The sequence below is a fragment of the Pollachius pollachius genome (genome assembly GCF_949987615.1).
Source record: "Pollachius pollachius genome assembly, chromosome: 1".
NCBI classification, from domain to species: Eukaryota; Metazoa; Chordata; class Actinopteri; order Gadiformes; family Gadidae; genus Pollachius; species Pollachius pollachius.
In genome coordinates, this window is record NC_136934.1 from 35931076 (window position 1) to 35956018 (window position 24943).

General features: G+C 44.0%; 4 protein-coding genes across 5 annotated transcripts; 2 read left to right on the top strand and 2 right to left on the bottom strand.

Moving 5' to 3' along the window:
* Positions 1-1219: 1219 nt before the first annotated feature.
* Positions 1220-2216, top strand: her7 (hairy and enhancer of split related-7; the record flags this gene model as incomplete). The annotated part of the gene is made up of 3 exons (XM_079747237.1): positions 1220-1335; positions 1505-1600; positions 1731-2216. The coding sequence occupies exons 1-3, from the start codon at positions 1279-1281 to the stop codon at positions 2214-2216; spliced, it is 639 nt and encodes a 212-aa protein (XP_079603363.1). The 5' UTR covers positions 1220-1278.
* Positions 2217-6932: 4716 nt separating this feature from the next.
* LOC307070361 (uncharacterized protein) lies at positions 6933-7828 on the bottom strand (the record flags this gene model as incomplete). The annotated part of the gene is made up of 3 exons (XM_079728800.1): positions 6933-7457; positions 7594-7689; positions 7802-7828. 3 exons carry the CDS (start codon positions 7826-7828, stop codon positions 6933-6935), a joined length of 648 nt encoding a protein of 215 aa, XP_079584926.1.
* Positions 7829-9239: 1411 nt separating this feature from the next.
* Positions 9240-17326, bottom strand: pbx2 (pre-B-cell leukemia homeobox 2). The gene is made up of 8 exons (XM_079755771.1): positions 17042-17326; positions 16355-16428; positions 15786-16030; positions 14597-14787; positions 13411-13546; positions 12885-13026; positions 11000-11094; positions 9240-10415 (listed from the first exon to the last, which is right to left on the bottom strand). The coding sequence occupies exons 1-8, from the start codon at positions 17278-17280 to the stop codon at positions 10335-10337; spliced, it is 1203 nt and encodes a 400-aa protein (XP_079611897.1). The 5' UTR covers positions 17281-17326; the 3' UTR covers positions 9240-10334.
* Positions 17327-17932: 606 nt separating this feature from the next.
* On the top strand, positions 17933-23979 carry gpsm3 (G protein signaling modulator 3). Of its 2 annotated transcripts, XM_079734141.1 has the most exons (6): positions 17933-17967; positions 18304-18399; positions 18797-19287; positions 19955-20120; positions 21050-21291; positions 22717-23979. In XM_079734141.1, exons 3-6 carry the CDS (start codon positions 18817-18819, stop codon positions 22858-22860), a joined length of 1023 nt encoding a protein of 340 aa, XP_079590267.1. In that variant the 5' UTR covers positions 17933-17967; positions 18304-18399; positions 18797-18816; the 3' UTR covers positions 22861-23979. The 2 variants fall into 2 exon arrangements, with proteins under 2 accessions (XP_079590267.1, XP_079590266.1); XM_079734140.1 differs by lacking the exon at positions 17933-17967 and having other exon boundaries at positions 18141-18399.
* Positions 23980-24943: the final 964 nt, after the last annotated feature.

Genomic DNA, 24943 nt, shown 5'->3' on the forward strand with positions numbered 1-24943 from the left:
ACATGGTCGGAAATAACTAATTAGGCCTGTGCCGCACTTCTGCCAGAGCTGTCCATGTGTTGTACCAGGTGTTAACGTGTGGCACTCGCTGTATATGCGCCGGTTCAACTTTGACAAACAGTCAAAGTATTTGTGCAGTGCATATACATGCATATAAACACACTAAGACAGACAGACACACACACACACACACACACACACACACACACACACACACACACACACACACACACACACACACACACACACAGACTCTAACACACACAGACATACACACACACACACACACAAACACACACACACTTTTCTCATGGCACGTTGATGGATATACTAGTTTGTTGTGGGTCTATTTGCCACGCGCAAGAACGAGATCGGATCCGCCGTGGGAACTTGTCCCCGAAACCGTTCTCATGGGAAGGCGCCAGGCTTTTATTGTGTGTTAGAAATCATAGCCTACTTCACAAGAACGCGTGCAGGGGGGGGGGGGGGTCTCACACGCGCGCGTTGGACGACTCTAAACCTAGTACTTCTTTTCAGAAGGGAGGAATGGAATAGCCTCTGAGCTTTTCCATGCACGGTGTATAGGAAAGAGCCAATCAATCCATTGTTTGAACCTCAGTCACGCCAGCACGGGCCAGTAAAACCCTCGTGCCACGGGGCCATGGGGGTCTCAGACTGGCGCGGGTGAGTTTTACGTTTCCTTCATATGTAAATAATTGTGACACTTCAAAGTGTCGTCCCCCCCCCCCACTCCCTCTGCACCACCGTATCCATAACAATGGACGCATGCCTTCACACCATGGGCTGCCCGACCTGCACGTGCTCGCGGATTAACTAAGATAAGACATCTTGTAGGGAGGGAAGAAGATGATGATGGTTGATGGTGAGGTGGAAATGTGTCTCATCTCATTCATCTAAACAATTCCAAAAAAAAGTAGGAAGATAGAAATGGGAACAATGGATAGAAATATATATATATAGTATAGATATAAGTTCTACGTGTATCTAAATATTGAGATAAAATGGTGTTTCAACGGTATGCTAACAATCTCCTGAAAAAACATCCAATATCATCTGCTATATCAGCTGTACTTCATCATCTCTGTGAAGTGTGTCCTAATAAAAGCTTGGTGTGACGCCACTAAAAAAACCTGCCGTTTGTGGGCGGGGCCTCCTGACGTGCTGTCCTGTCGGCTTTAAAAGCTGTCGCTGCTCGATGGAGGTCACTCACTTGACATCTCTGTCCATTACGAACACAAGCAGCGGAACTACCACTCCATGACCGCTAAGATGAAACTGCTTCAAGAAACACGAGATGCTAAAATCAATAGAAAGGTAAATTTTGACTCATCGTTCATTTCAATATGTGTAGTTTGGTAAAACGTGTTAATGAATCGGTGTGTTGAGAAATGTAACCCACAATTTATTTGGAGAGTATCGGCTTTTTAAAAGTTGTTGTTTTGATGAAATATTTTAACTGATCACCCTCCCTTTTCTCTCTTAGCTTCTCAAGCCACAAGTGGAGAGACGGCGCAGGGAACGAATGAACCGTAGTCTGGAGGGCTTGAGACACCTCTTGCTTCAAGGCGTACAACAAGAGGTAAAGGATTTTACTATGGCTTCTATTCACATGTGTGAGAATACAACGTGTGGTGTGCTTTATTCTCTCGGTTTGGCATCGATTATTAAGTTTTTCTCTCTCTCTCTCTCTCTCTCTCTCTTTGAATCAGGGTGGCGCGCAGAGGCGAATTGAGAAAGCGGAGATTCTGGAGCACACGGTGTTCTTTCTGCGCAACGTCACAACCGAGGGAACAACCAAGAGAGAAGGATGCCGGTTGGGCAACAACGGCTTCAAAGACGGCGTCTCGGCCTGCATGCAGAGAGCTGTGCGTTATCTGGGCCAGCAAGGGGAGGGGCTGCGGCCAGGGGCCACGCTAGACCCAGCGCTCGTCGCTGGCTTCGTCTCCTCGCGCCCGGCGAGTCTCACGTACACAGCTAAACCGTGCTCCTCGTCACCTCAAACGAACCAGTTGCTATCCATCCGCCAGCTGATCAAGTCGAGGCACGGACAGTCGACGCGAGGTGACCCAATGGGTGAGGTGGCTGCGTCTCATCGATCGCCGGTTCAGCACGCGTCCCCCCCGCTGAGACCGAACCAAGCCGTGGCCCAGTCCCTCTCCCGGTCCGGTTCGTCGCTCTGGAGACCATGGCCCTGAAACATCGGGACCAAAACATCACAAGCCGAACTTTAAAGGAAAGACTTGAACTTAAAATGACTGCAAATGCTGCTTTCCCAAATCAAGATATAATATATGCCGCCCGCGTTGTTTTGACAGTTTGTCCAAGAGAAATGTCCCCGCAGTGTTGTAAACACTGGTCCCTTGGTTCATGTTTGTATTTGATCGTACATGTGCTACTAATGTAAAGGGGTTATACACTTTATACAGCATACGCTGTGTCTGCACAGGCCAAATGTTTCAGTTGCCATATTTATCAATTTGCACATAATTTATTTATAATGTTTACTTTGTCGAAGAAAATAAAATCAAAAAACTAACCAAATGTCATTCATTGTGTCTTGCAACGAGGCACGCGCCTTTCTTGTTTCTGACGAGTGTGTGAAGTGTGCGCTCGTGCGCTCACAGCTCAGGTGTGAACTCTGGATATGAAAGGGGCCGATGACACCAGCTTTTCTCACGAGTTTCAAAGGAAGTCTATGCGGTGTTGTTCACACCAGCAGAGGATCTCTACACGACAGGAAAACTGACCCTAGTGTTGTGTTGTAAATCCCCTTTGGCTCCGGAGGCTAACTTCTAGGCCTGCACAACTAAAGCTATTGGCGAATCAGAATACTAGCAATCTTTAAGATGAGGAAGCAAAACAGCTAGAATTGCATTAAAGAAATACGGTTCTGTTCATAAAGGCACGTTTAAAGTTAATTATTTTTCTATTCAATTATTTAAATAACAATAATAGACACATAGCAGCCGATTCTAAATCAGACAAACTTCTGCAGTGCTCATTCGTAGGCCTACATGTGTCTTTTTAGCCTTCTATCTACAATCAACAGCAACGCTGACAAATCATTTCGAATTGGCATATTATGTTGTTGGGACAACATGTGTAGCGGCGCGCTTTGCGCGCGCAAAGACGCGCGCAAATTGTGACTTATTTTCTGGCTACTGTAGGCTATATGAATTTACATTTTAACAACTAGAACATTTCTTTGCGTTATTTTACGAGTGTCCGGCTACGACGTGTGAACGTGTCAACTGCGGTCTTCAAAGCAGTCGTTTTTAACCACGTATTCATTTTAACACGTAATAAAGTGCAAGTACGCGCGGTTCTCCCATTTTGTCTCCTTGTGAACGAGAGGAAAACGTTCTCCCACGATCCAGGAGCATTTTGTAAACTACCCCAGACGAAAGAAAAGCACAAACCGAAATGTATGAATATTAGGGAAGCTCTCACTGCATTTCACTTTCACTAAAAAGTGAATGTGTCTGCACAAATATCCAGCAATAGCATATTGATTGACATACGTGACATACGTAACAGACATAGATACATAGATACATAGATACATAGATACAGACATACAGACATACATACAGACATACAGACAGACATACAGACAGACATACATACAGACAGACAGACAGACAGACAGACAGACAGACAGACAGACAGACAGACAGACAGACAGACAGACAGACAGACATGCATGCATGCATACATATAGAAATAGAGACATACATACATACATACATACATACATACATACATACATACATACATACATACATACATACATACATTCATACATATAGACATACATGTATTTAATAACGTTATAACATTACAATAACATTTTATTAAGATTACCTTTACAAAATCCGAATCCAACCAAGTCAAAAAGAGGAGGTCCCCTGGGGGCGGTGCGCACGCGTCCTCCCAGAATAACACTTCTTTCAGATCTCTTTATGTAGGCCTTTCGAAATGACGGTGAGAAAAGCTCTTTTATGTTCTGCAGACACCAACCCCCTGGGGTAGGGGCACGCGCCTTGGCGAGGGGACAACGTCCGAATCCAACACGTGTCAGCGAGTCATGTGCATAATAAAGACGGAGTGGGTCTGCATACCAAACGATTTCACACCCGTTCCGTTTACACCTAATTATATGGAAATCCCTTCTCTGAAATTTGACCGAGTTAATTTAAAGCTACAGTTTACTATTCAAATGTTGAGACAATGTAGCCTGTATACGCTGTATAGTTTCGTAATTATGCCAAATACTAATGAATGAAGAACACAGCCTTTTAAATACACACTCTCCACTTGAAATATCGGACATTGTGAAAGATCGCTGGAGATGTGCCATGAAACGGCATCAATTTAAATCTGTAGCTCCTCCGAACATTATTTTGATATCGCGTATAGACCTGTAAACAGTCGCCAGACATTGATCTTGGAATTGTTTGATGAAGCAGATATTGTGACCAAAAATGTGTGCTTCGAATGTGAAAACAGCCAATGAACGAACAGCCGTTTACAATAGCGGAATGTCTTTCAGCGGCGCTGCTTTGCTGGAGACAGCAAAGTGTGCCCCTGGGAACGTCCAGGTGATCCTTACCCACGGAATGATGCACCAATTCTAACAGGTCATAAACTGCAAATGCAGCCACACGCTCTCTGTCCCCACGAGAACAATCTCTAAAATATCTTCCCACGACATGTGTGTGAGAGAGAGTTATTTCAAATAAACAAACCGTGTAACGAAAATGTCGCCTACGCCGTTAGAGAGCGTTCAGGTAACACTTACAGGCTAATAAAGGCGTTTAATTTGGGGTTTGTTCAATGTCGAGCTTAACTAATTAACGAACAAACATATTAATATAAATTACACAAAATAAATACATCCATAAATACAGGTCAAATATGTAAAACTGGATCATAAAACTGTGAAACTGAAAGTTTACTAAACGTCCCTACAGAAATCATCAGGTATGTGTGTAAGGCGTATTTTTGGAAGGGTAGGAGATATATCAGAGAGTTAGGAAATATACCAAAAGTGAATGCATTAGGCAACATTATAGAAGGAGGTTTGGTTGTTTAAATGATTTTGCACTATGAGCGGCCCCTTGCGTAAAGGTGTGCGTAATGTCCGTCAATATAATTTAATCAAATACGGTGTTCACCCTAAAAAGACACCCGGGCTGGGGTGTCTTGGTGTGAAATTATCCTCTATAATGCTGGTCTGCATTAGAGACAGAAGCGCTCGTGTGTTTGTGGGTGTCGGTGGGACCGTTAGATACCATCCACAGTGATGCCAATACCAACACGCAGGCTAATAAAGTGAAGTGTGGATTTATTCTTTCCCGTGGGAACGAGCTTCTCTTCGTGTATGTCTGCTTGAACTGTCGACCCCTTAATTCGATCGATGAGTCGGGTTGATGTGACACCTTACGTCCGATGGAGTTTCAGAGGAAGGGAATGTTTCACGTTTGAAATTGTTTGAAGGCAACGTTTTGTTTTTTGTTAATCCAATTAAAATGTCACCGTATGTATAGATAACATAGTCATGTTGGTTTTGGTGCTGAATGAAATCTTTTTGGGTCTGATTTAGGGAATAAGGATAAAAGCTTAATATAGGCCTATGTGAATTTTATATTGATACAAAGTTGAAAACGTCTCCCTCTCTCCTAAATATTTCCCCACGACCACCAGGGTCTTTCACAACTGTCGTTTCGGAAGGCTTCGTTTAACTAAAATTAATTCACCACTGCCTGCCTTGCTTATGTCATTAGAAAAGAAAAAGTATTCGATAAAGAATGAGGAAAACGTTTGTGCATCGATCCACATGATCTCGTTGTATTGTCGAAGGTAAAGCATTTGTAAAGCATATACGTTTTTTTTTCTTCATTTCTTTTTCTAAATGTTATAACTTATGTAGGGGGGGTAATTTCTTAATTACCGACTAGGTATAAATTGATTACTGTCGAATAAATATATAGGGAAATAGGACAATGGATGGCAAACCGGAAGAGGCATGCTGGCATATTGACTGTAGAAGTCCAGTCGTTTGAAGGGTAATATCAAAGTGCCCGAGGTGTTGAGGCACGCGCTTCCCCCTTTGAACCTAGAGCACGCGCTCAGGACAAACGAACAGCGTCACTTAGGCGCGCGGGAACTCCGGGCGCGCCTGAACTGAAGGTGTCAGCTGTGGCGCGTGACTGGGGAACGTACAGAAGTCGAGATGTTGGAAGAGAACAAACTCTATTTTTATTATGTTGAGGTGCAAAAGGCGGGGGCAATGGTCTTCGAACAAAAAAGCAGCTTTGGAGCAGCTGTCAGATTAGTTAGGACATTTTCTTATATACTAATGCATTAGTGTATTATTTATTCATCATACACCAAGATAAACCCAAATATGTGCAATTACGACAATATAATCATATCATTATTATCCTTATTATATATGCACACAAATAAATATAATATAGGCCTAATAACAAAGGAATATATATACACATCAGTCAGCGCATTAAAAAGAGGCACAAGCAATAGTTTCATTGAGAATTTTTTAATTTTTCTAAAAAACATAATAACATAGGTCTACAGCTCACCATAGGGAGATAATAAATTAGTGTGCAAAAAGACAGCATAAATATGGCAAGAGAACAATTTCTTGAACAGTTTCTAGTTCATTATTGCTCGTGGACGACCGGGCGTCTCGTGGGATCCTTGAGGTCAGACGGCCAATAAGCAGGAGTTTGGCGCCTTGCTCAAGGATCTTTCAGGTAGTATGAGGAGATTAAGGACTCGAAGTCCGGTATCGTTCGGCTGGGTCTTAAAGAACCCCTGGCCGAACCCGAGCAGCCTGGAAAAGTAATTAAAAGATCGGCTAATAGATCAGTCTGTTGGGGGCGGCACTAGGGCCAGGGTCTCCATAGCGACTGGAACGAAGACAGGCTCGGGGCCGGGGATACTGTTGTCGCGGGCCCCTGATGCGTCCTCTCCTGCGCGGGAACGGCTCCATTCGTTTGCTCGCCAACTCTCGCGCTTCTTTCGTGTCGTACGGGATACGGTTTTGGGTGAAGCGAAATCCCGCGGACCTGGAGGGCCGACGACGAGGTCCGTGGCTGTCTGGGCCTGTGCACTGACTTCGAGCTGATTTTGTATTGTTTTGTGATGGAGGAAATAGCCTCGAGGCCGGCATAGTCAGAGCTGGAGAGGCGGACGGCCAGGGTGGTGTCAAAGTTCACGGCCTTCGGTAAACCTTTGCCCTGTGGTCCTAGGATACGTGTGGCCCTCTCCAGACAGGCGGAGAAGCCGTCTCGAAAAGAATTGCACCCGGCCGTGCCACTGTCCCTCCGGCGGGGCCCCTCGGAGCTCCGGAGGAAGAGGACGGTGTGTTCCAGCACCTCGGCCTTCTCAGCTCTGCGCTGGTCGCCGCACTGAGGAAGAGCGAAAAGGTTCCAGATTAGAGGAGGGAACATTCATAACTTCAAATGTATCATGACTTAAATGTAACTTAAATTTCAGAATAATAAGTAATGTATTTTCTCATGTAGGCCTATTACTGATCTTTACCTGCTCTTGTTGCCCCTGCAGCAACAGGCTCCTCAGATGCTCGAGACTCCGGTTCATTCTCTCTCTACGACGCCGTTCCATCTGGGACTTGAAAAACTATTAAAAAGAGATTGGATATTAGGCACATGTAGGCTATTTGAAAGCACACATTTGATTTAACTCAAGAATGTAATCCAATAATTCATCTTCTGTTGCTCATGATCTGTACCTTTTTGTCATTTGTCGCGTCCTCCATGTCATTTAGAAGTTCGATTTCAGTGTAGTGGGAGCCGAGTCCGCTTCTGCTGGAGAATCTATCCAGTAAAATAGCAAAAAGTAATCTTGACGAAAAATAAGTGACGACCTCTCTAGGACACACGAGCTTTCAGTGTTGCGTCTCCATGTGCCGGCCGGACTCCTTCTTTAAGCCTTCAGCTCTGTGACGCGTTCTGTGGCTCCTCCCACCCAGGAGGTAGGGAGGCCTGTTGTGGGTGTGGGTGTAATAATAATAACTATATAATACTTTTGTAAAACTATAAAACTGTTAGTAGGGGCATAAACTAAAACTACTCTTAATGCAGGCCATGCGTAAAAGGTAGCATTTCACTGAAAGTGGATGTATCTGTATTTGGCTTTTGAAATATATGTATGTATATATATATATATATATATATATATATATATATATATATATATATATATATATATATATATATATATATATATATATATATATATATATATATATAGACGTTCAGATAACAATGTTAATATATTAGCAATGGCAAATTATTTATATCTGGAAATATACATGCATTGTATTTTATATTGATGATTATAGGATATCCATCGATCGTTGGTTTCCCTAATATAAATTTTAAATCATGTAATTAAAGTCCATGAAATCCGAAACTCGATTAGCCTACAAATACTTATTTTCGTGTTACACACGTGTGAGTACAAACCTAGGCTAACAGTAAATTCCATTCGAATTTACGTGTCCTGCCAAACTCCTTTTTTGCGCCAATTGATTTATTTAGTTATGCATTGCTCAAACGCGGGCCTTCTCGGTTACTTGCAAATCACCCGGACTGTCACATCCTTCTGTTAAACGTTAACACCCTCAGGACAAAGGGGGAGAGGTTTTAGTTAGCATCTCGGGGAGACAAAGGGGCAACGCGTGCCATTTGTGAATGAGCTCTTCCAGTGGACGGGTGGTGGTGTGGGCTTTGGCACATTGGGGTTCGACCATGCGCTCCCATCCATATGGAGGCGTGGGAAGCCCGAGCGAGAATCGGGATGCTTGTGTTATAATACGGACAAACCATCTGAATCCTGCCTCACCACCAGTGAAATATGGGCGCAAATAACAAGATCAATAAATCAATGTTGGGATCATAAGCCAATGCAATTACGCATGGGGCGTAAATGCATTTGCTTATTATCCAAACGTTAAACCTTTACATTGAAACATTATGTCTTAGGGTTTTTGGGCAGTTAAACGTTTTAGATCCTTTCTCTAGTCTCAAGACAAAAGTAATGAACTTGAATGAATAGTAATACGTTAATAGCCAACACTTAAAAAAAGAGTAAAATGAAGAACCATTCATTAACATTAGTTAATGCTGTAATAACAGAAAACAAAAAATAATAAAAGGAAGAATATGTACAGATGAATACATAGTCTTTATTGTAAAAGAGGTAGAGAGAATACAGGTGTTTCACTGTACAGAAAAAGACAGCACTGTGGATATACTCATTCATACCGTTAGTGGGGGCGCGCCCTTATAGCAACGCAGGAGCCCAGTAGAAATACGAAACCTAACCAGAGAAACAAACACACTAAATCTTTGGATTTTTCTCTATTGCGCATCATTCGCTGAATGCATTCTCTCTATCTGAGCTCAGTAAAAAGAAAACCTTAAAATAGTCGTTGCACCACTAATAAAAATGACAATAATAATAGGGTGGTAAAAAACAATGATAATGCAGTTTTCCCTCAAGACGACAGCCCCACCCCCAACAAACACACACTGCAGTAACATAGTCAAGACTAGTGGAAAACAAACCCCTTATACCTAGTAATAAAAATACAGGTGATGCACTTCACCATACCACTGACCCGATTCACACTGCTGATCCGGTGTCACATCCAGATCGGCTTCTTAAACCACAGGTGTTAACGCTGCAGACGAATTACAATCCCATCAGCATGACCAAGCTATCAGGGCAGTGTTGCATTCCAGGTGTGCACTGGACACCATTGATTGTTCGAACCGCTCGCATCGTCATGGAGACGCGAATCAAGGGATACCTGTGCTAGCATATTGTGAGATCCAGCTATACTCCATTTTGTAAAGCTACCCAGCTTGCCTCATACATAAAAAAAGTGATTCCAGTGGTTTTTATTTAAAATACCAGATGTCTAGGGCAATTTGCATATTGAGTGGGAAAGCAAAACCCAATCAACAATAGGTTGACTGTGGAGACGCAAGTTAACATCCAGTGTGTGAACACACACATCTGGACTCACATCTGAAGACGTGTGAATAGGGCCCCAAACACACCCACACACACACACACACACACTCTTAAAACACACCGAAAACATACATGAGCGGTGACAAGCAGTAAGAAAAAGACCCAAAGCCGGAGATAACTGCAGCCAAGCGGGTGGTAGAGCGAGATTTGTTGTCTTCGCCGGTGTTCATCTCATCTTCAGGGGTCGCTTTAGCAACGCACGGCAGGGGGAGTGGGGGGCATCACTCCGAGTGGTCCGACCCGTCGCTACGGGGCGAGGCGGCGTGCGGCGACGTGTTCCTTCCTGTCCAGCTGCCGTTGGTCTGACAGGAAGGAGCAGAGAGAATGAGGCCCCGTCCACATGAGCGAAAACGATTCGGTTTAGTTTTATGCGGTTCAAGAATATCTCCGTAAAGTTGGATTCATTCCGAAATCGCATCGAGCTGTAGAAATGCTGTAGTACATATTCCAGGCCCATAAGGGGCGCTGTTTCTGCTACAGAACACCAGCAAAAGAAAGAAGAAGAGGCGAGCATGCGCATAAAGCCTGTGTGCTGTATTCAAACATTCAGTCGAGGAGGAGATGTAACCTTTTAAATTGAGCAGAAATACTTTTTAATGTAAAGTTAGTAATTAAATGTACAAAGGGGCTGTATTTAAAACTACAAAAATAATACAAATAAAAAATTTGACGCAACTAATGTCGCCCAGCTGGTGAGGGGGTGGGGGGCGATGACGTCATCGTTTTCGTTTCAGGCGTCCACACGAATCCTAACACGAAACCGCATAGGTCCGGATATATTTGAAACCACCCTCGGATATGGTAAATCGGCTTCGTGTGGACGGGGCCTGAGACCACCATTCTGATCCTCACAGAGGAGGACCAGTGAGTTGTGTTGTAATAGTACCTGTCCTCCCAGTATGTAGCCGGGCTGTTCTCCGTTCATCTGTGACCCGCCCAGGAACAGGTCACCTGACCCGGGCAGAGAGAAGGACCCGGACCCTGAAGGAATACAGGGAAATGGAGTTTGACACAAGTTCAACATCTTTAATATAGTTAAAATCCTTAATGTAGTTAACAGAAGTATTTTAATTGAGTACTCTGCAGTAGTTATGTGCAGCTTTAATGCAATTCGCCATCTCCTCCTCTGTAGTAAACCTGGAATATACCACTTTTTGTGAAATTTTCACCCAGCAAATTCTCCTTTTTCTTATTTGTAATTATAAAAATTGTTTATCCCTATGGGAAACTCCTTCTTTGATTTTAAAGGTCCCATGGCATGCTACTTTATGGATGCTTTATTATAGATATAAGTGGGCCCCAAACACAGTATTTAAAGACGTTTACGAAATTCAGCCGTGGTGCAGAATTACAGCCACTACGAGCCAGTCGCACATTGAGCTTTCCCCAAACGCTCCGTTTTGTTGTCTGTAGCTTTAATGCAAATGAGGAGGAGAGAGGCGGGTCAAGGAGGAGGGTGGGGGTGTGGCCCTTAGCAGCTTGCGGCCACAGTACCATGCGCTCTGTTTACAGTGGATGTATCGCAATGGCGAGGCGAACACAGCCTTTGGCCGTGTTCGGGAAATATTCTAGAACACTCCGGGTGCTCCGGCGGGAGTCCTGGAGCTCTAAATCTAAATAATATCATATTATACATAGATATCTATGTCATATAACCAGGACATGGAGGAGAAAGGGAATGTTGACCGCGGTTGTCTCCCGCCGGAGCCCCACTGCCGAGGAACCACCGCCTCGACAGCGGGCAGCGCTTAGGCAGGCACCACCGCCTCCTGCAGCGGGCAGCACCGAGGCGGTGGTCCCTCGGCAGCGGGAAGTGGGGCTCAAGCGGCAGACATTCGCGGGCAACAATCCCTTTCTCCTCCATGTTGTGGTTCATGTACTTCAGGGAGTCAAAGCCAAAGTTGTTTTCCCCCAATTCCTTCTCAGCCATGGCTGAGATAACCCCCACTACGAGTCTCGTTGTGGAAATACCAGAGACTAGAGTCCGACGTGTTATGCTCAATAACACCAACAGCAGAACGGTTATCCAAATAACAAAGAAGTGTACAACACTTGCGTTACAGTGTGTGTGATCACACACACACACACACACACACACTCACACAAACACACACACACACAAACACACACACACGTGGCGCCCGCACGGTCGTTTCTCATTGGCGGGCCAGATTCTCTGGGCTGGCAAGACAGAGAAAGGGGCGGTGGCATCTCCCCTTACGACGACATACGGGGAAAATTTCAAAACGGTGCGTCTGAGCTTCGTTTTCTCAAAGGTGGAGCAGAATGCCTAATGCTCGTTTTACACCCAACGAAATTTCTAGCTACTGGGGGAGCATAGGTAGGCTAGGGGAACTCATTAATGTTCGAAAACCTCAGAAAGTGAAATTTTCATGCAATGGGATCTTTAACAAATCATATGATTGGTGTAATCTCTTAAAACAGCTATCTGCATGTGAACACAGAATGTGAAGGCAACTGGACCAGATTTTGGTATCGGACCGGAAGTCTCAGAACCCATTGCCAATCATCTGACGATGATAGGCTAACAAAATAATGAATTACTTTGTTATCGGTTTACAGAGATAAGCCATCATGACGTAGCAGTTTGCCGTCATTAATGCAGTCTTATTGTAGAACATCCTTATTCTTATGTTGTTTAACAACAGTTAACCCTCCTCTGATATAGTTGAACCACAGTCCACCCTAATTTAGTGTTACTGCGGTACATCCTTAATGTAATGTACTCTAGGTGAAGTTGGAAGCGGGACCTGTGGAGTTTGGCGTGTGTGGCGAGTCGTCGTTCTGCGTGGCCACCAGGGCCGTCTTCATGGCGTAGATGTTTGCCTCCTCCTGGAACTTCCCAATGTTCTTCTTGTAGCGGATCCTCTTGTTGCCGAACCAGTTGGAAACCTGCCGGCCCACACAGCAACAGCATGAAGACCACAGGTCCATGCGGATCAGCCTGGGACCCCAGTGTGGACACCCAGACTACTTCTTACAATTATGGGAATCTAATATACAGTTTGACTCAGTTGTTTAGTTTTAGCCCGTTTAAAATCCTTCCTTAGTATCCGTGTCCAAGTGAACGATTAAACACATTGCACCACACTAAGTGACAAGTAGTATTTTGCCTATGGCTGGAATATATGTTTATATAGATTTAATGAAAACCTTTACCACAGGATATAAGTTATTCATACATTCTCGGTATTCATACAACTAATTCTTTCTTCTCTGAAAAGCCTGCAGAAGAAAATAATGATGACTAGGTTTTTAATTGAAAGCCGTGGTTACCTGGGAGACCGTGATTCCACACTGCTTGGCCAGCTCCTCTTTAGCCTCCTCGCTGGGGTAGGGGTTGGACAGGTGGGAGTAGAAGTACTCATTCAGCACCTCCGTAGCCTGCTTACTGAAATTACGCCGCTTGCGCCTGGATACACACACAAATAAGCATGAAAAACAAACATAAACAATCAACTGATTGAAAAGAGAAAGAGAAACTCATCTTTATAGTCCAATAGAAATGAAGAAAAATACATAAAGGTCATGAGTAAACGTTCTATTAGGTTAGACGTGTAAAAGTATATTGTAATTAGGTTATTAAGGTTTGAAAGTGTGTTCCTAGCAAAGAACATTTTGGCGAGGCGTGATGACATACAAAGTCAATGCAAAGAACACACAACTGTTCTTCTGAAAGCAAAGTATCATTGTAATAATAACAGGACCAGTTGTCTGAGTTCCACCCATATGGCATTTACCTAGCCATCCACTTCACCAACCAGCCCCATACATCCCTCCAACCACCTAACCATCCCCGTTCACCCCTAGACCTAACCAGCCACTTCACCCTCCCATCCAACCAACATTAGCCCCATACTCCCGTACATCCATACAGTGGTAAGTCTATGAGGGACACGAATAAGGGTGTCCGTCACCAAAACTGAAACTGGCGCTTGCTGCACAGAACAACGGCCGGGGCACTGAGCCATCACTCAAAACCCCATTATCCAATGGGTGCACGTGCGGGCAGCGTAACCACGAAGCAAGACAGTGAGGGATAATCAGTGAGAAAGAAGCAGAGGGAATGGTAAAAAAAAAAGGACATATCCAACATGTAAAAGACAAAGTTTACATGATTACATTATTTTAGCTTCTCTCTCAAATTCTTATTTTTCTTTGCTATTAACCTCTTAAACTCGAGGTTCCCTAGATTTGGGAAGACCATGATCACTCTCGCAGCAAAAGGCATACAACAATGCCCTTATGTAGAAATAGGCATAAAACATCAAATTAAACATGAGAAACTCCGCTACAAGCACATATAATTTATTTCTACACACACCAAACACAACTCAAACACCAAGAATATTAATTAGACCAATTAGAAAATTAAAAATAGGCTGGAGCTTAAGAGGTTAAAGAAGTATTGGTTGATTTTATTGACACAAATCTGATTCCATACACCCACCCTTCCACTCACCTGGCGTCGAGGAAGCGGGCGCGCAGGATCATGACGGCTTCGCAGGTGCTCTGCTTCAGCTGCGTCTGGATGGAGCTGAACTTGCGGTGGATGATGCCCACCATGCGCTCGATCTCCCGTGGTGACACGGGCCGCGTCCGTGACTGCTCCCGCAGGAGGTTCATCACGTGCGTCGTGAACTCGCTGCAGGCCTGCCAAAATGGAGGGGGGGGGGGGGGGGGGGGGGGGGGGCAGGGGGTAGTGGAGATGAGAGCCAGGATGAGGCAGAGATACTGCTGGGCGATGCAATGTGTAGACCTCATTTTGTGTGTGTGTGTCTGTGTGTGTTACATTTAGTGGTGTTAGTGTTACAACAGTTGATGCTTAAAGTTAGGTGGTAGGGGGATAATGTCATGTATAGTACTCAAACTCAATGGGTTGTAAATGTATTAGTATTATGGTTCTCAAAATGAACTAATCCAAGGTAATCATCATTCAGTACATCTTATATTGTTTTTCTGCTCAAATGTGTATCCCTATGGGGACAAAATCACAAGGGCAAGAAATATATTTCAGTCAATTATATTACTATAGATTGGACATATTAAGTTCAGATATTCACCACAGGGGCAACCAAACTATTGATAGTTATACTATTTAGTTATTTAGCCAAATCGGCTTAAAGTTACATGTCATTAAAGCTGCAGTAGATACCATTGTTTTCCAAAACAAATCTTTCACACATTGACTCACAGTATGCTGGAGGGAGTTTCACTCAACAACAGCATTATAGAGATATTCCATTTTAACATTTAATTACAAAACTTTCCAAACAGCTAGTACCACTAGCTAGCAAGCTAAATGCTCAAAAACTTATGCTAGCCTTTCATCGTGTGCACAAACTTTATTAGGGGGAACCCTCTTTCTCTTTGAACAACTCCGAATAATTAGAAGGATTGTGTGTCCATAAGAGACGTTACCTATTGCAGCTTTAAGTAACAGGTAGGGCTTTCGGTATTTTGCTCAAGGAGGCCTGCGGAAGACTGTGGACATTGGGGTTTGAACCGTGCATCAACCTCTAGTGCTCTTAATGAACCAGAAACAATTAGAGGGCCTGATGTGTATGAGAAGCAGTGTTTGTCCTAAGTCATCATGTGTCCATCACCCTTCCCTAAACTGAAGGGTCAAGCGTCCCACCGCGACACGGTACCTGTTCGTATTTTTCCAGCTCAGTGTGGTAGATACTGCGAATCTGGCTCAACTTGCTTTTGTAGTCCGAGTGCTCCAATGAGCTGTCCGGGGACATTCCGCCGGAGCTGGTCGCCGCGGACACGGCCGCCGAAGCACCCCCCCCTTTCTCTGGCCCAGCCACGCCCTCGGCCAGCAACATGTTGTCTAATCGCACAAGCTGGGGGTCTTGAGGCTCCTCCTCCTGGTTGTTTCTCATGGACAGACCTGTCATCGGGACGTCAGCCGGTGTCAATCTCTGCTTGCTTTGTGGGTGTCAAGTACAAACAGTGGAAATAGGACTAGCTCACATCCCATAATAGACTAAAAGGAATCGTTTTATTTGTTCTAGGTCATGGTCTATTTTATGTCATATGATATGTTTACAATAAGTTATAAATAGTATGTAACCAAAACATAGGCTTAGTTATTTGTTATTATATTGTTATATTACTAGAAGCAACTATATGCCTGTATTCTAGTATAGCGATTCTAGAAATAAAAATGTTATTCCTGTATAATAATTGAATGATAATTAAAACAACACTTTACCAGTTTTCTCCTTTATCTCGCACAAAACGCTGAACAAAGCGGGTTTCATTCGATGGCAGTTCAGTGCATGTTTCCTGGGCAAAAAAAAGATTGAAGTGACTTGAACTGAACCAGTGGCAAAGACCGATTAATTTATGATCGATTTTAGTGACGGACCAAAACAAAAAGTGACAGGCGGACTACCAGTCGCATGGCTAATGTGGCTAACGGCTTACCTGCTAGCTTTATTTACCTATGGATATGGATCATTTCTTATTGGAACGCTATGCTATTTATTGAAAGCACTGATGTTAACACGAAGACCTATCGATATAATCCCAAACTATTATCATCGCTAATCTTGGCGACGATTTATAATATCGCATTGAATAGTAAGCCTTGGGTAGCTAACTGCTAGCATCGCAGGCTAACAATACCTACTAGTATGGCCCATTTTCCGTTTAGTTCGCTTAGAAAATGATACAATTCTGAAAATTGTAATAATAGAAAGTCATCCGTTGGTCTAGCAGCAGGCAGTAAAGTAGTGGTAGTTTGTGTTTTCTGTGAGAGTTGACTTGCCTCTAGCTACACAATAAAAACAATAGGTGGAAGTTAATGAAACTTTGCCTCTGGTGTTTTCGGCTCGAATTTCGCCCAAAGAGAAACAAACCAACCCCCTCTTCGTTTAAAACATAAATAACAACTTACTTTGCCTGCGCCTCGTCCAAACTTTGGTCGGTAATAGTCATTATCTGCTGTAATATATCACCGATGTCTCTACGACTCTCATGTCCATTTTCCGTGCCTTCGAGGCCCGGGTCTCCATCGGACCGGTGCTGGGAAGGTTGATGAACCGAGTTGAGTGAGTGCATCCCCGGGTGGCCGCTCATGCCTAGTCCCCGGCCGTTAGAAGGCCCATTGCCAGTCAGAGGCTGCTGCTGCAACATCTTTAGCGACGCTCAATGGCGACGACTGCTGTTCAAACGCACCCACCAGTACACACACACTTGCATGCAACTAGCAATGACGCACCCTTGCCACCAGAGTCCCCTAGCGATTGAAGGTGGACCAAAATAATGTAGCGTGTGTGTGTGTGTGTGTGTGTGTGTGTGTGTGTGTGTGTGTGTGTGTGTGTGTGTGTGTGTGTACACGCGCGAGTGCGTCTGTGTGTGCGTGTGCGCACAAGAGTGCTTCTATGTGTGTTTATATGTGAGAAAGAGAGAGAGCGAGGGAGCGAGCGTGCATACGTGTGTAGGCTACGTGCAATACATAGCTTTGTCAATAGAACATGTTGTTTCCCATGGCAATTAAGTCCCTTTGAATCAAAATTAAACTGACACTGTGCGAGAGTGAGAGAGAGAGAGAGAGAGAGAGAGAGAGAGAGAGAGAGAGAGAGAATCAAGTGTAGTTCAGTATGTAATGGGAAAAATAACCTTTTATTTTATAACCCAATCCAGATCGATTGACCCAATTATATTCAGTTTCACCAGAGTGTCTCAACTTCTGTTTTTGCTGCAAATAAACAGGATGTGTGCCAAACCACAGCCTTCTCGCAGCGTGCGTGTTTCAACACGTTTCGGGTTCTCATCTGCAGTAAAGGAGAACTTCGCGCCCCTGCGGATTGACGCACCATGGTAAACCCCCACCAGAAGGAAGAACGAGCAGTAACAACACAAATGGAGCGACACCTCTTTCGTTGTTATATTTCTTAATCAGCCGAATCTGACACATCACGGACTTCTAATAAGGGGGGGGGGGGGGGGGTTCGTGAAGAGAAAGAGGAACAGGAAGAAAGAGACAGTGAGGGGGAGAGAAAGAAAGAGAGGGGGAGAGAGTTAGAGCGAGAGAGAGCGAGAGAGAGAGAGAGAGACAGAGAGAGACAGAGACAGAGAGACAGAGACAGAGAGTTACCGAGAGCCTGTTGGGTCGGCATGTAGCCTAAACTTGTTCTGTTTCTGGGTTTTTTTCAGAAATGTATATGACTGGGACATTTCAATAATGCAATACTTTTCCTACTTCATCTTCACTATATGATGTTATTCAGAGGGTGATTGCATACAGAAGTGGTAAGATCAATACTTTCACATTTGACACAACTTTGGGTGCCTGTCAATGTTACTATTTACCATATACTGTATACTAACGTCTGTGATTAGCAGAAAGTAGGCCTATGTTTGCTTAATAGCAGCCTGGAATGATGTGAATCATGAAATGTAACGTAACCAACCGTAAAATGTAACACACTATAGAGCAAACATCAGCAGGCTACAAGCTACAACCTGCCGATCTGGTTTCTGCGTCGGCGTTCCGTTGGAATCCACACTAGACATGCGATGACTGGGTTCAATGTATCATGTATCGTGTGTTGTTGTTGTGGTTGTGAGTATCAAACAAACGCCTTTCATATACTATGATGATGATGATGATGTAACTCCCAACTTTGTGTCTTGTGATGTATGTCAGGTCCTACAACAGACATAATCATGGCCAGGGTAGAGGTCACCACTGCGCCAGCTTTGGAGCTTCTTGTTATGAGCGAAGGGGTCGGGGAAAAAGAGCCGGTCAGCGGGGAGGATATCAAGGTCGTCATGGCTGACAGTGGACAGTCAGCACTTCCGGAGACCCCAGAGTCTCAGAGCGGGAAGGAAGTTCACGGAGGAGACCCGGCGTGTTTAGAAGAGCCGTCAGGACATGGACCCGCGGTCCAGCCAGAGGATGAGCCGGCGGGACCTCCTTCAGCGGACCAGGGGGCTGCGGTGACGTTCAGACACCATATCCAAGGGAAACAGGGGGACGGGCCGAGCCAAGGGGATGGAGGAGGACAGAGAGCGGGAGAGGGAGGAGACCCAGCAGCAGCGGCAGAGGCGGACGGAGAGGAGAAAGCAGAAAAGCCAGAGTCGGACGAAGAGCAGACAGACACAGAGGCGCAGATCAAACTGGAGGCACAAAAACAGGTTGGTCGGTGCTACCAAACTATCTCATGAATTATGTTCTTCCCCATTTCCCGGCGGACCTTGTACCATAACTCACGTCAACCATCCGGTACAGTCATACTGAAACCTTGTTCTCAGATGCCAAAGCATGTGTGCAGAAGAACGAGGGGGCTGAGCTGAGAAGAATGGGTACAGTGTGTGAACACACATAGCCAGTTAGCCACAGCTTCCAGAAGCCCTGCACACTGTCCTTTTATTCTCCCTCTCTGCTGCCACCCAACCGCCAGCCCTCTCAGCCTCTCTCTCTCTCAACCTCTCACTCAACCTCTCTCTCTAAACCTCTCTCTCTAAAACTCTATCTCTACTTCTCTCTCAACTTCTCTCTCTGTCTCTGTCTCTGTCTGTCTCTCTCTGTCTCTGTCTCTGTCTTTCTGTCTGTCTGTCTGTCTGTCTGTCTGTCTGTCTCTCTCTCTCTCTCTCTCTCTCTCTCTCTCTCTCTCTCTCTCTCTCTCTATAAAGTCTTTACATATTTTATGAATTAGAAATACAAATACATATGTTTGTGTCCCTGTTCAGTTGGAGAGAACTAAAAGAAGAAGCAAGCCTTTGTTTACTTTGCGTTTTGAGGCCCTACAGTCATTGAACTGACTGTAGTGAATAAAGGTGTATGTATCCCTCCCCCCGCCAGGCCCAACGGCTGAGCCCGGAGTTCCCGGAGGCGCTGTACGAGCTGCTGTGCACGCTGCAGGAGGGCCGGCGCCTCAATGACCAGCGCTGCTCCTTCCGCCTCAAACCAGGAGTCGCCAGGAGGAGGTGCCAGTCCGTACCCAGCTCCACCAAGCCGGCCCACAGAGGTGAGAGAGAGAGAGAGAGAGAGAGAGAGAGAGAGAGAGAGAGAGATTTTGATTAGATTTTAATCGGCTGACTAGGCTTGTTTCCTTTGCTACTGCTCTGGCAATATAAAAGTTTATTTTCCTTGGCAATGAAGAGACAAAGAGAGCTAGCGGGGATGTGTACGACTTGGTTGTCATGATTTCCAGAAGCACCATAAGACCATAAGGTTTTTTTTTTTGTTGTTGTCATTGTGGTTACCAGAAGCGGCAGGTTTTGCGAGACATGTTGTTAGAGACACAGGAGAGTCTAGATGGCGACGCCGCACATACTGTAACCACAACGAAGATGACAAACCCACCACTTTTCTCTTTCTTAGTGACACAGACTCTTTCTGACTAGACTCTATTAGGTTTCCTCCAGTAAGTTCTTTATTTATGTCTTTTGTTCTTCATTAAGTTGCTTATTTAGATTACACAAGTTAATTGTTGTGCTACGACTGACAGTAAGACACTTGAATCCAAAGTGACCCAGAGTGAATTATTTTAGATGCAGGTTATTTTGGATAAGGTCTGGTTAGAAATCTTGCTCAGGCGTGCCAACAAGACTTCAGAGATATGTTTGAATATGTTTCAATCCCGGAACATGTCAAGTGTTATAACCTAGCTACTGGCCCAAATCCATAATTAATAACTATTTTGGAAAAATAGTTAATATTTAACTATATTTAGGTGGGGGCCGTCTGTATATTTATACTCAGAGTTCCTGGTATTAATAAAGGTAATCTTTATTAATTAATCCTTATTTATTCAAACAGTGTAAACAATTGGACTACGGGAACGTTGGGAATCAAACCTTGAACCTTTTGACTAGGAGACACCCTAACCACTTAAACCCTCTTTGAGCATCACATTTTAAAGTTCTCTCTGCTATCTCCTCCTCCTCCTCCCAGTGATCTTCTCCTCCGTGACATCCCTGCAGCAGGAGGAGTTCTTTGAGCAGGTTGCCGTGGCGCAGGCCCGTCGTCTGGATGATCAGCGGTCCGAGCTGCAGGGCCCACTGGTCCCTCCAATCAGTAAGATCAAGGGCCGGAGCTTCAGGGGCAGCTTGAAGCAGCTCTCCATCCACAGGAAGCCCCCGCCGCCAGCCCCTGTTCCAAAGGAGGACCTCTACACCATGATACTCAACACACAGGTACGTTTGTATTGTAGGAACCAGGAAGTAGCCTTCTATGTTGTGGTCTTACATTTACGTTGTATTATTTTTCTACTTTATCTACATTACATTTGGACTATTAATTGCAGTGGTAACACAGCCATATTCATCTACAGAATATATCGATATAAAATGGGAACTACAGTTAAAATCCCAATATTGGAGAGAGTGGTCTGCACACGCTCACCAGACGCGAAGGTTGAGGATACTTAAAGTATGCGACAGCAAGTCGTGCAAAATGCAACATTATATTTTGAGACTAGCAGTGTATCCTACATTTGTTTAGCCCATGACTCCATATTAAGGAAGCCTCAGCTTCCATTTAAACTTCATGACGCTAAAGCTGTTTCTAACATCAATGTCCCAAATAACATGTAAGTATTACATCAAACATAGCAAAAGCACTCGTGGTAGCAGTTTGCTTATGGTTACGAATCATTAGGCAGCCTGTTCAGATACAGGACTTTTAAATAAATCATATCACATATAAGTCCTTGTGTAGTGTGTGTGTGGCCGGGGGATTCCACCTGGAGTGTGGCAGCCACATAGATGCCGTGTTGCAGGGAAAACTGTTAGCATAAGACCCCATATGCACAGGCGACTGAGTTGGTTCCCAATGCAAGCTTGGGAAACACTGATTTAAAAGAGCTCCCAACTGCACTGAACTGAAAAGGTAGAAAGCTCTGGGTTCCTTCTTGTTATAACACAAGTGTAAACAAAGTATTATTGACTCAACATTTGACCATTCCTTGCTCCCGCTCACACTGTCATCAGTGGAATTTACTCCAGGTGCTTGTGCATGGTTTAAAAGTCATTTAGATGGTAGACACCAATCTGTAAAAATTGGAATGAATCAGTCTGAGCCGATATTAATAACAAAGGGAGTGCCACAGGGCTCGGTCTTAGGCCCAGTTCTTTTCACAATTTTTATTAATACCATTGTCTTAATATCCTGCCCTTAATACCTTATTAATACCCTGCTTAATTGCCAGGTGCATCTTTATGCGGATGATGTATTGTATTGCTGACTCTGTAGAGATAGCCATGGAATAGCTTCAGGCTTTGTTTAATTTCCTTCAAAATATTTTAACTGATCTTAACCTCGTGATAAATGCTCATAAAACCAAATTTATGCTGGTCTCTAGCACTAGGAGCAACTTGCATCATGACATGTGCATAATCACTCTAAAGGGGCAACCATTGAGAGGGATGAAAAGCTTGCTTTTTATTTACACATTAATAACTTGGTGGCCAGATCAAGACAGAAGATAGGCTTTTTATTTAGGAACAGATGTAATTTCCCAATTTTCTGTAGGAAAAGGATTAAAGAGGCAGTTGTTGTTGTTGTTATAAATCAAACATTAATCCGTCTCAACCCCCCACCCTCACTGTTGCTCCCTGCAGGCACAGGGTCGACTGGAGGACCAGCGAAGCCGGGCCCCGGGGCCCATGGACGACGAGGACTTCTTCTCTCTGCTGCTGAAGGTCCAGGGAGGACGCATGGAGGAGCAGAGGACTGAGTTCCCTCAGCTCCTTCTTCTGACCTGAGTCAGCAATGTCCAACATCTCCACGTAGATTACTGCCCAACTCAGAAGCAGCCGCCATCAACTACTAGCTTCCCCACCGGCTGCCATCTTGTGCCGTAGTCATTTTTATAAAGCGACCATGTAAAGGAATTGTTAAGAAGACAATCCTCTTGACTGTGCTTCTGCCTTTGGATTTATTAGTTAGCTAATTTTCTATATAGCCAGTTCGCTATTATAGGTGAGCTCTGATTGGCATTCTACAGCGGTACCACTGCTAGCTTAGCATGGCAACATGCCATTGAATGACCCGCATACAAGCTTGAAATGGGTGACCTGTGCTTCCTATGTTCTTTCCATTTGTTGATAAATGCTTGTTCATCTGTATTTCTTATCTTGTTGAAGGCATATTGAAACCTTTCCCTTGGAATGACCTTCAAATTAGTAATTATGTTTGTTTTTATTACAACTCTTAGTACTTTCTAATAATTTAGCTGATAATTGTATCCAAAGTGACTGAATCCAAAAATAGTTCAGGTGTATGTGGTAAACGGGCAGGGCCAAGGTTTCTGGGGGCATTTGTTCATAGAGGCCTACAGGTTGGCTGCAGACATTGGGGAACAAACCTAGCACCTATTTGGGCTGGGATTTTGATAACCGAGCAGCAAATGTGATCCAGCAAATTATCTTGATCTGGTGCGGTCATGCTTTCTATAAATGTGGGTTTGGGGTTTTCTCTGATTGGGGATTTTCTCTTTCTGTTGCATACATGAGACAGAATGGTATTTTTCCATGTCATGGTGGCCAGAAAGAGTATATTGGCACAAGTGACTGTACTTGACATTAATGGAATGTCCGAATTACTTACTAGATAATAAATAAATTATGATGGACGGGAATAGCTTTGAATATGATAGATTATAGTGGTCTTCTTTTCTAAAACATGTCAGAAGTGGAAAAACATGTAGGTTAAGATAAATTGAATACAACGACTCTCATAATAAAAAATGTGTAGTAACTGAGATCATAGAAATGCCTCATAGGCAATGGCTTTTGAATAACTAAAGAAATGTGTGTGCATACTTTCAGCATCGGTAATGTCTACATTCTCAACAGCATTTATGATAAAGTTTTACACTCAAATCCAATTTAACTGAGTTTATTCAGAAGAAGTGAAGACAGGGTTTTAATTTTCAGTTTCAAGAAGTGGACAGAACATGGATGCTGTCTTTCACTTTCTTAGTTTGGTCCGAGTGTGTCCTTACCATTTCTCTCCACCATAGCAACTTATTGTTGTGCCCTTATCACCCACTTAACATTTGAACAATATCAAAAGATCATGTAGATGCCAATAATACTTAGGCAGGCCATGCTCAAATCAATAGCTACTTATGAAAACATTTGACATTTGACACTAGCGACATGAGCAAATGTCATCTCGGTTTAAGGAGGTAATGTCTGTATATTTTTTCTACATCAAACACACACACACCCACGCACGCACGCAAACACACACACACACACACACACGCACACACAAAGGTTAAAACGTGCTGTGGGTGATAAGGGCAGCCAATAGGGTTCACTGTAGATTCGTTTTCTTTACCCTTCCAATGTTAAGATTTTAAACAAATAGCAAAAAGCTGAAATCAAAGGCAACGGGTCAGGAGACCTTTGTGTCAACGTCTTTCGTGAAGCGACTGTACCCCGGAGGTTGGGGCGGGACGCAGCTTACTTTTCAATAAGTTGTCAATCACCTTCTACCAAGTGTAGAGTACAGTACAGTTGACAGTATAGCAATGTAATTAGACGAAATAATGGTCCGTCTAACGCCAGTGCAGGTATATGGCAACTACGTAATACAGCCTTACACCAGAACAAATACATGTTTGGGCCTATGTGTTTGTTTATTCACATACAGTATTTTTTCATTTTGTGGGACACTACTGCAACAACAGTAGTGTTGACGAACAGCCTGATTATGGTGTGTTCCTGAATACTCGGACGCCAGCCTTCCGAGTTGCATCCATTTCGTAATTTCCGGTCCCGGAGCATTAATTGGTGTGTTCCTGAATAGCGTTCCTGTTCGTCTTTGTGATTGTGTCAT

Excerpts from the sequence above, each read along its gene's own strand:
- pbx2 (XM_079755771.1), bottom strand. The coding sequence starts at position 17,280 with ATGTTGCAGCAGCAGCCTCTGACTGGCAATGGGCCTTCTAACGGCCGG. Across the intron at positions 13,027-13,410 it reads GTGGAATCACGGTCTCCCAG|GTTTCCAACTGGTTCGGCAA; the intron begins GTAACCACGGCT and ends GTGGGCCGGCAG. Across the intron at positions 10,416-10,999 it reads GCTACATACTGGGAGGACAG|ACCAACGGCAGCTGGACAGG; the intron begins GTACTATTACAA and ends CCTTCCTGTCAG.
- gpsm3 (XM_079734141.1), top strand. The coding sequence starts at position 18,817 with ATGGCCAGGGTAGAGGTCACCACTGCGCCAGCTTTGGAGCTTCTTGTT. Across the intron at positions 19,288-19,954 it reads AACTGGAGGCACAAAAACAG|GCCCAACGGCTGAGCCCGGA; the intron begins GTTGGTCGGTGC and ends TCCCCCCGCCAG. Across the intron at positions 21,292-22,716 it reads CCATGATACTCAACACACAG|GCACAGGGTCGACTGGAGGA; the intron begins GTACGTTTGTAT and ends TGCTCCCTGCAG.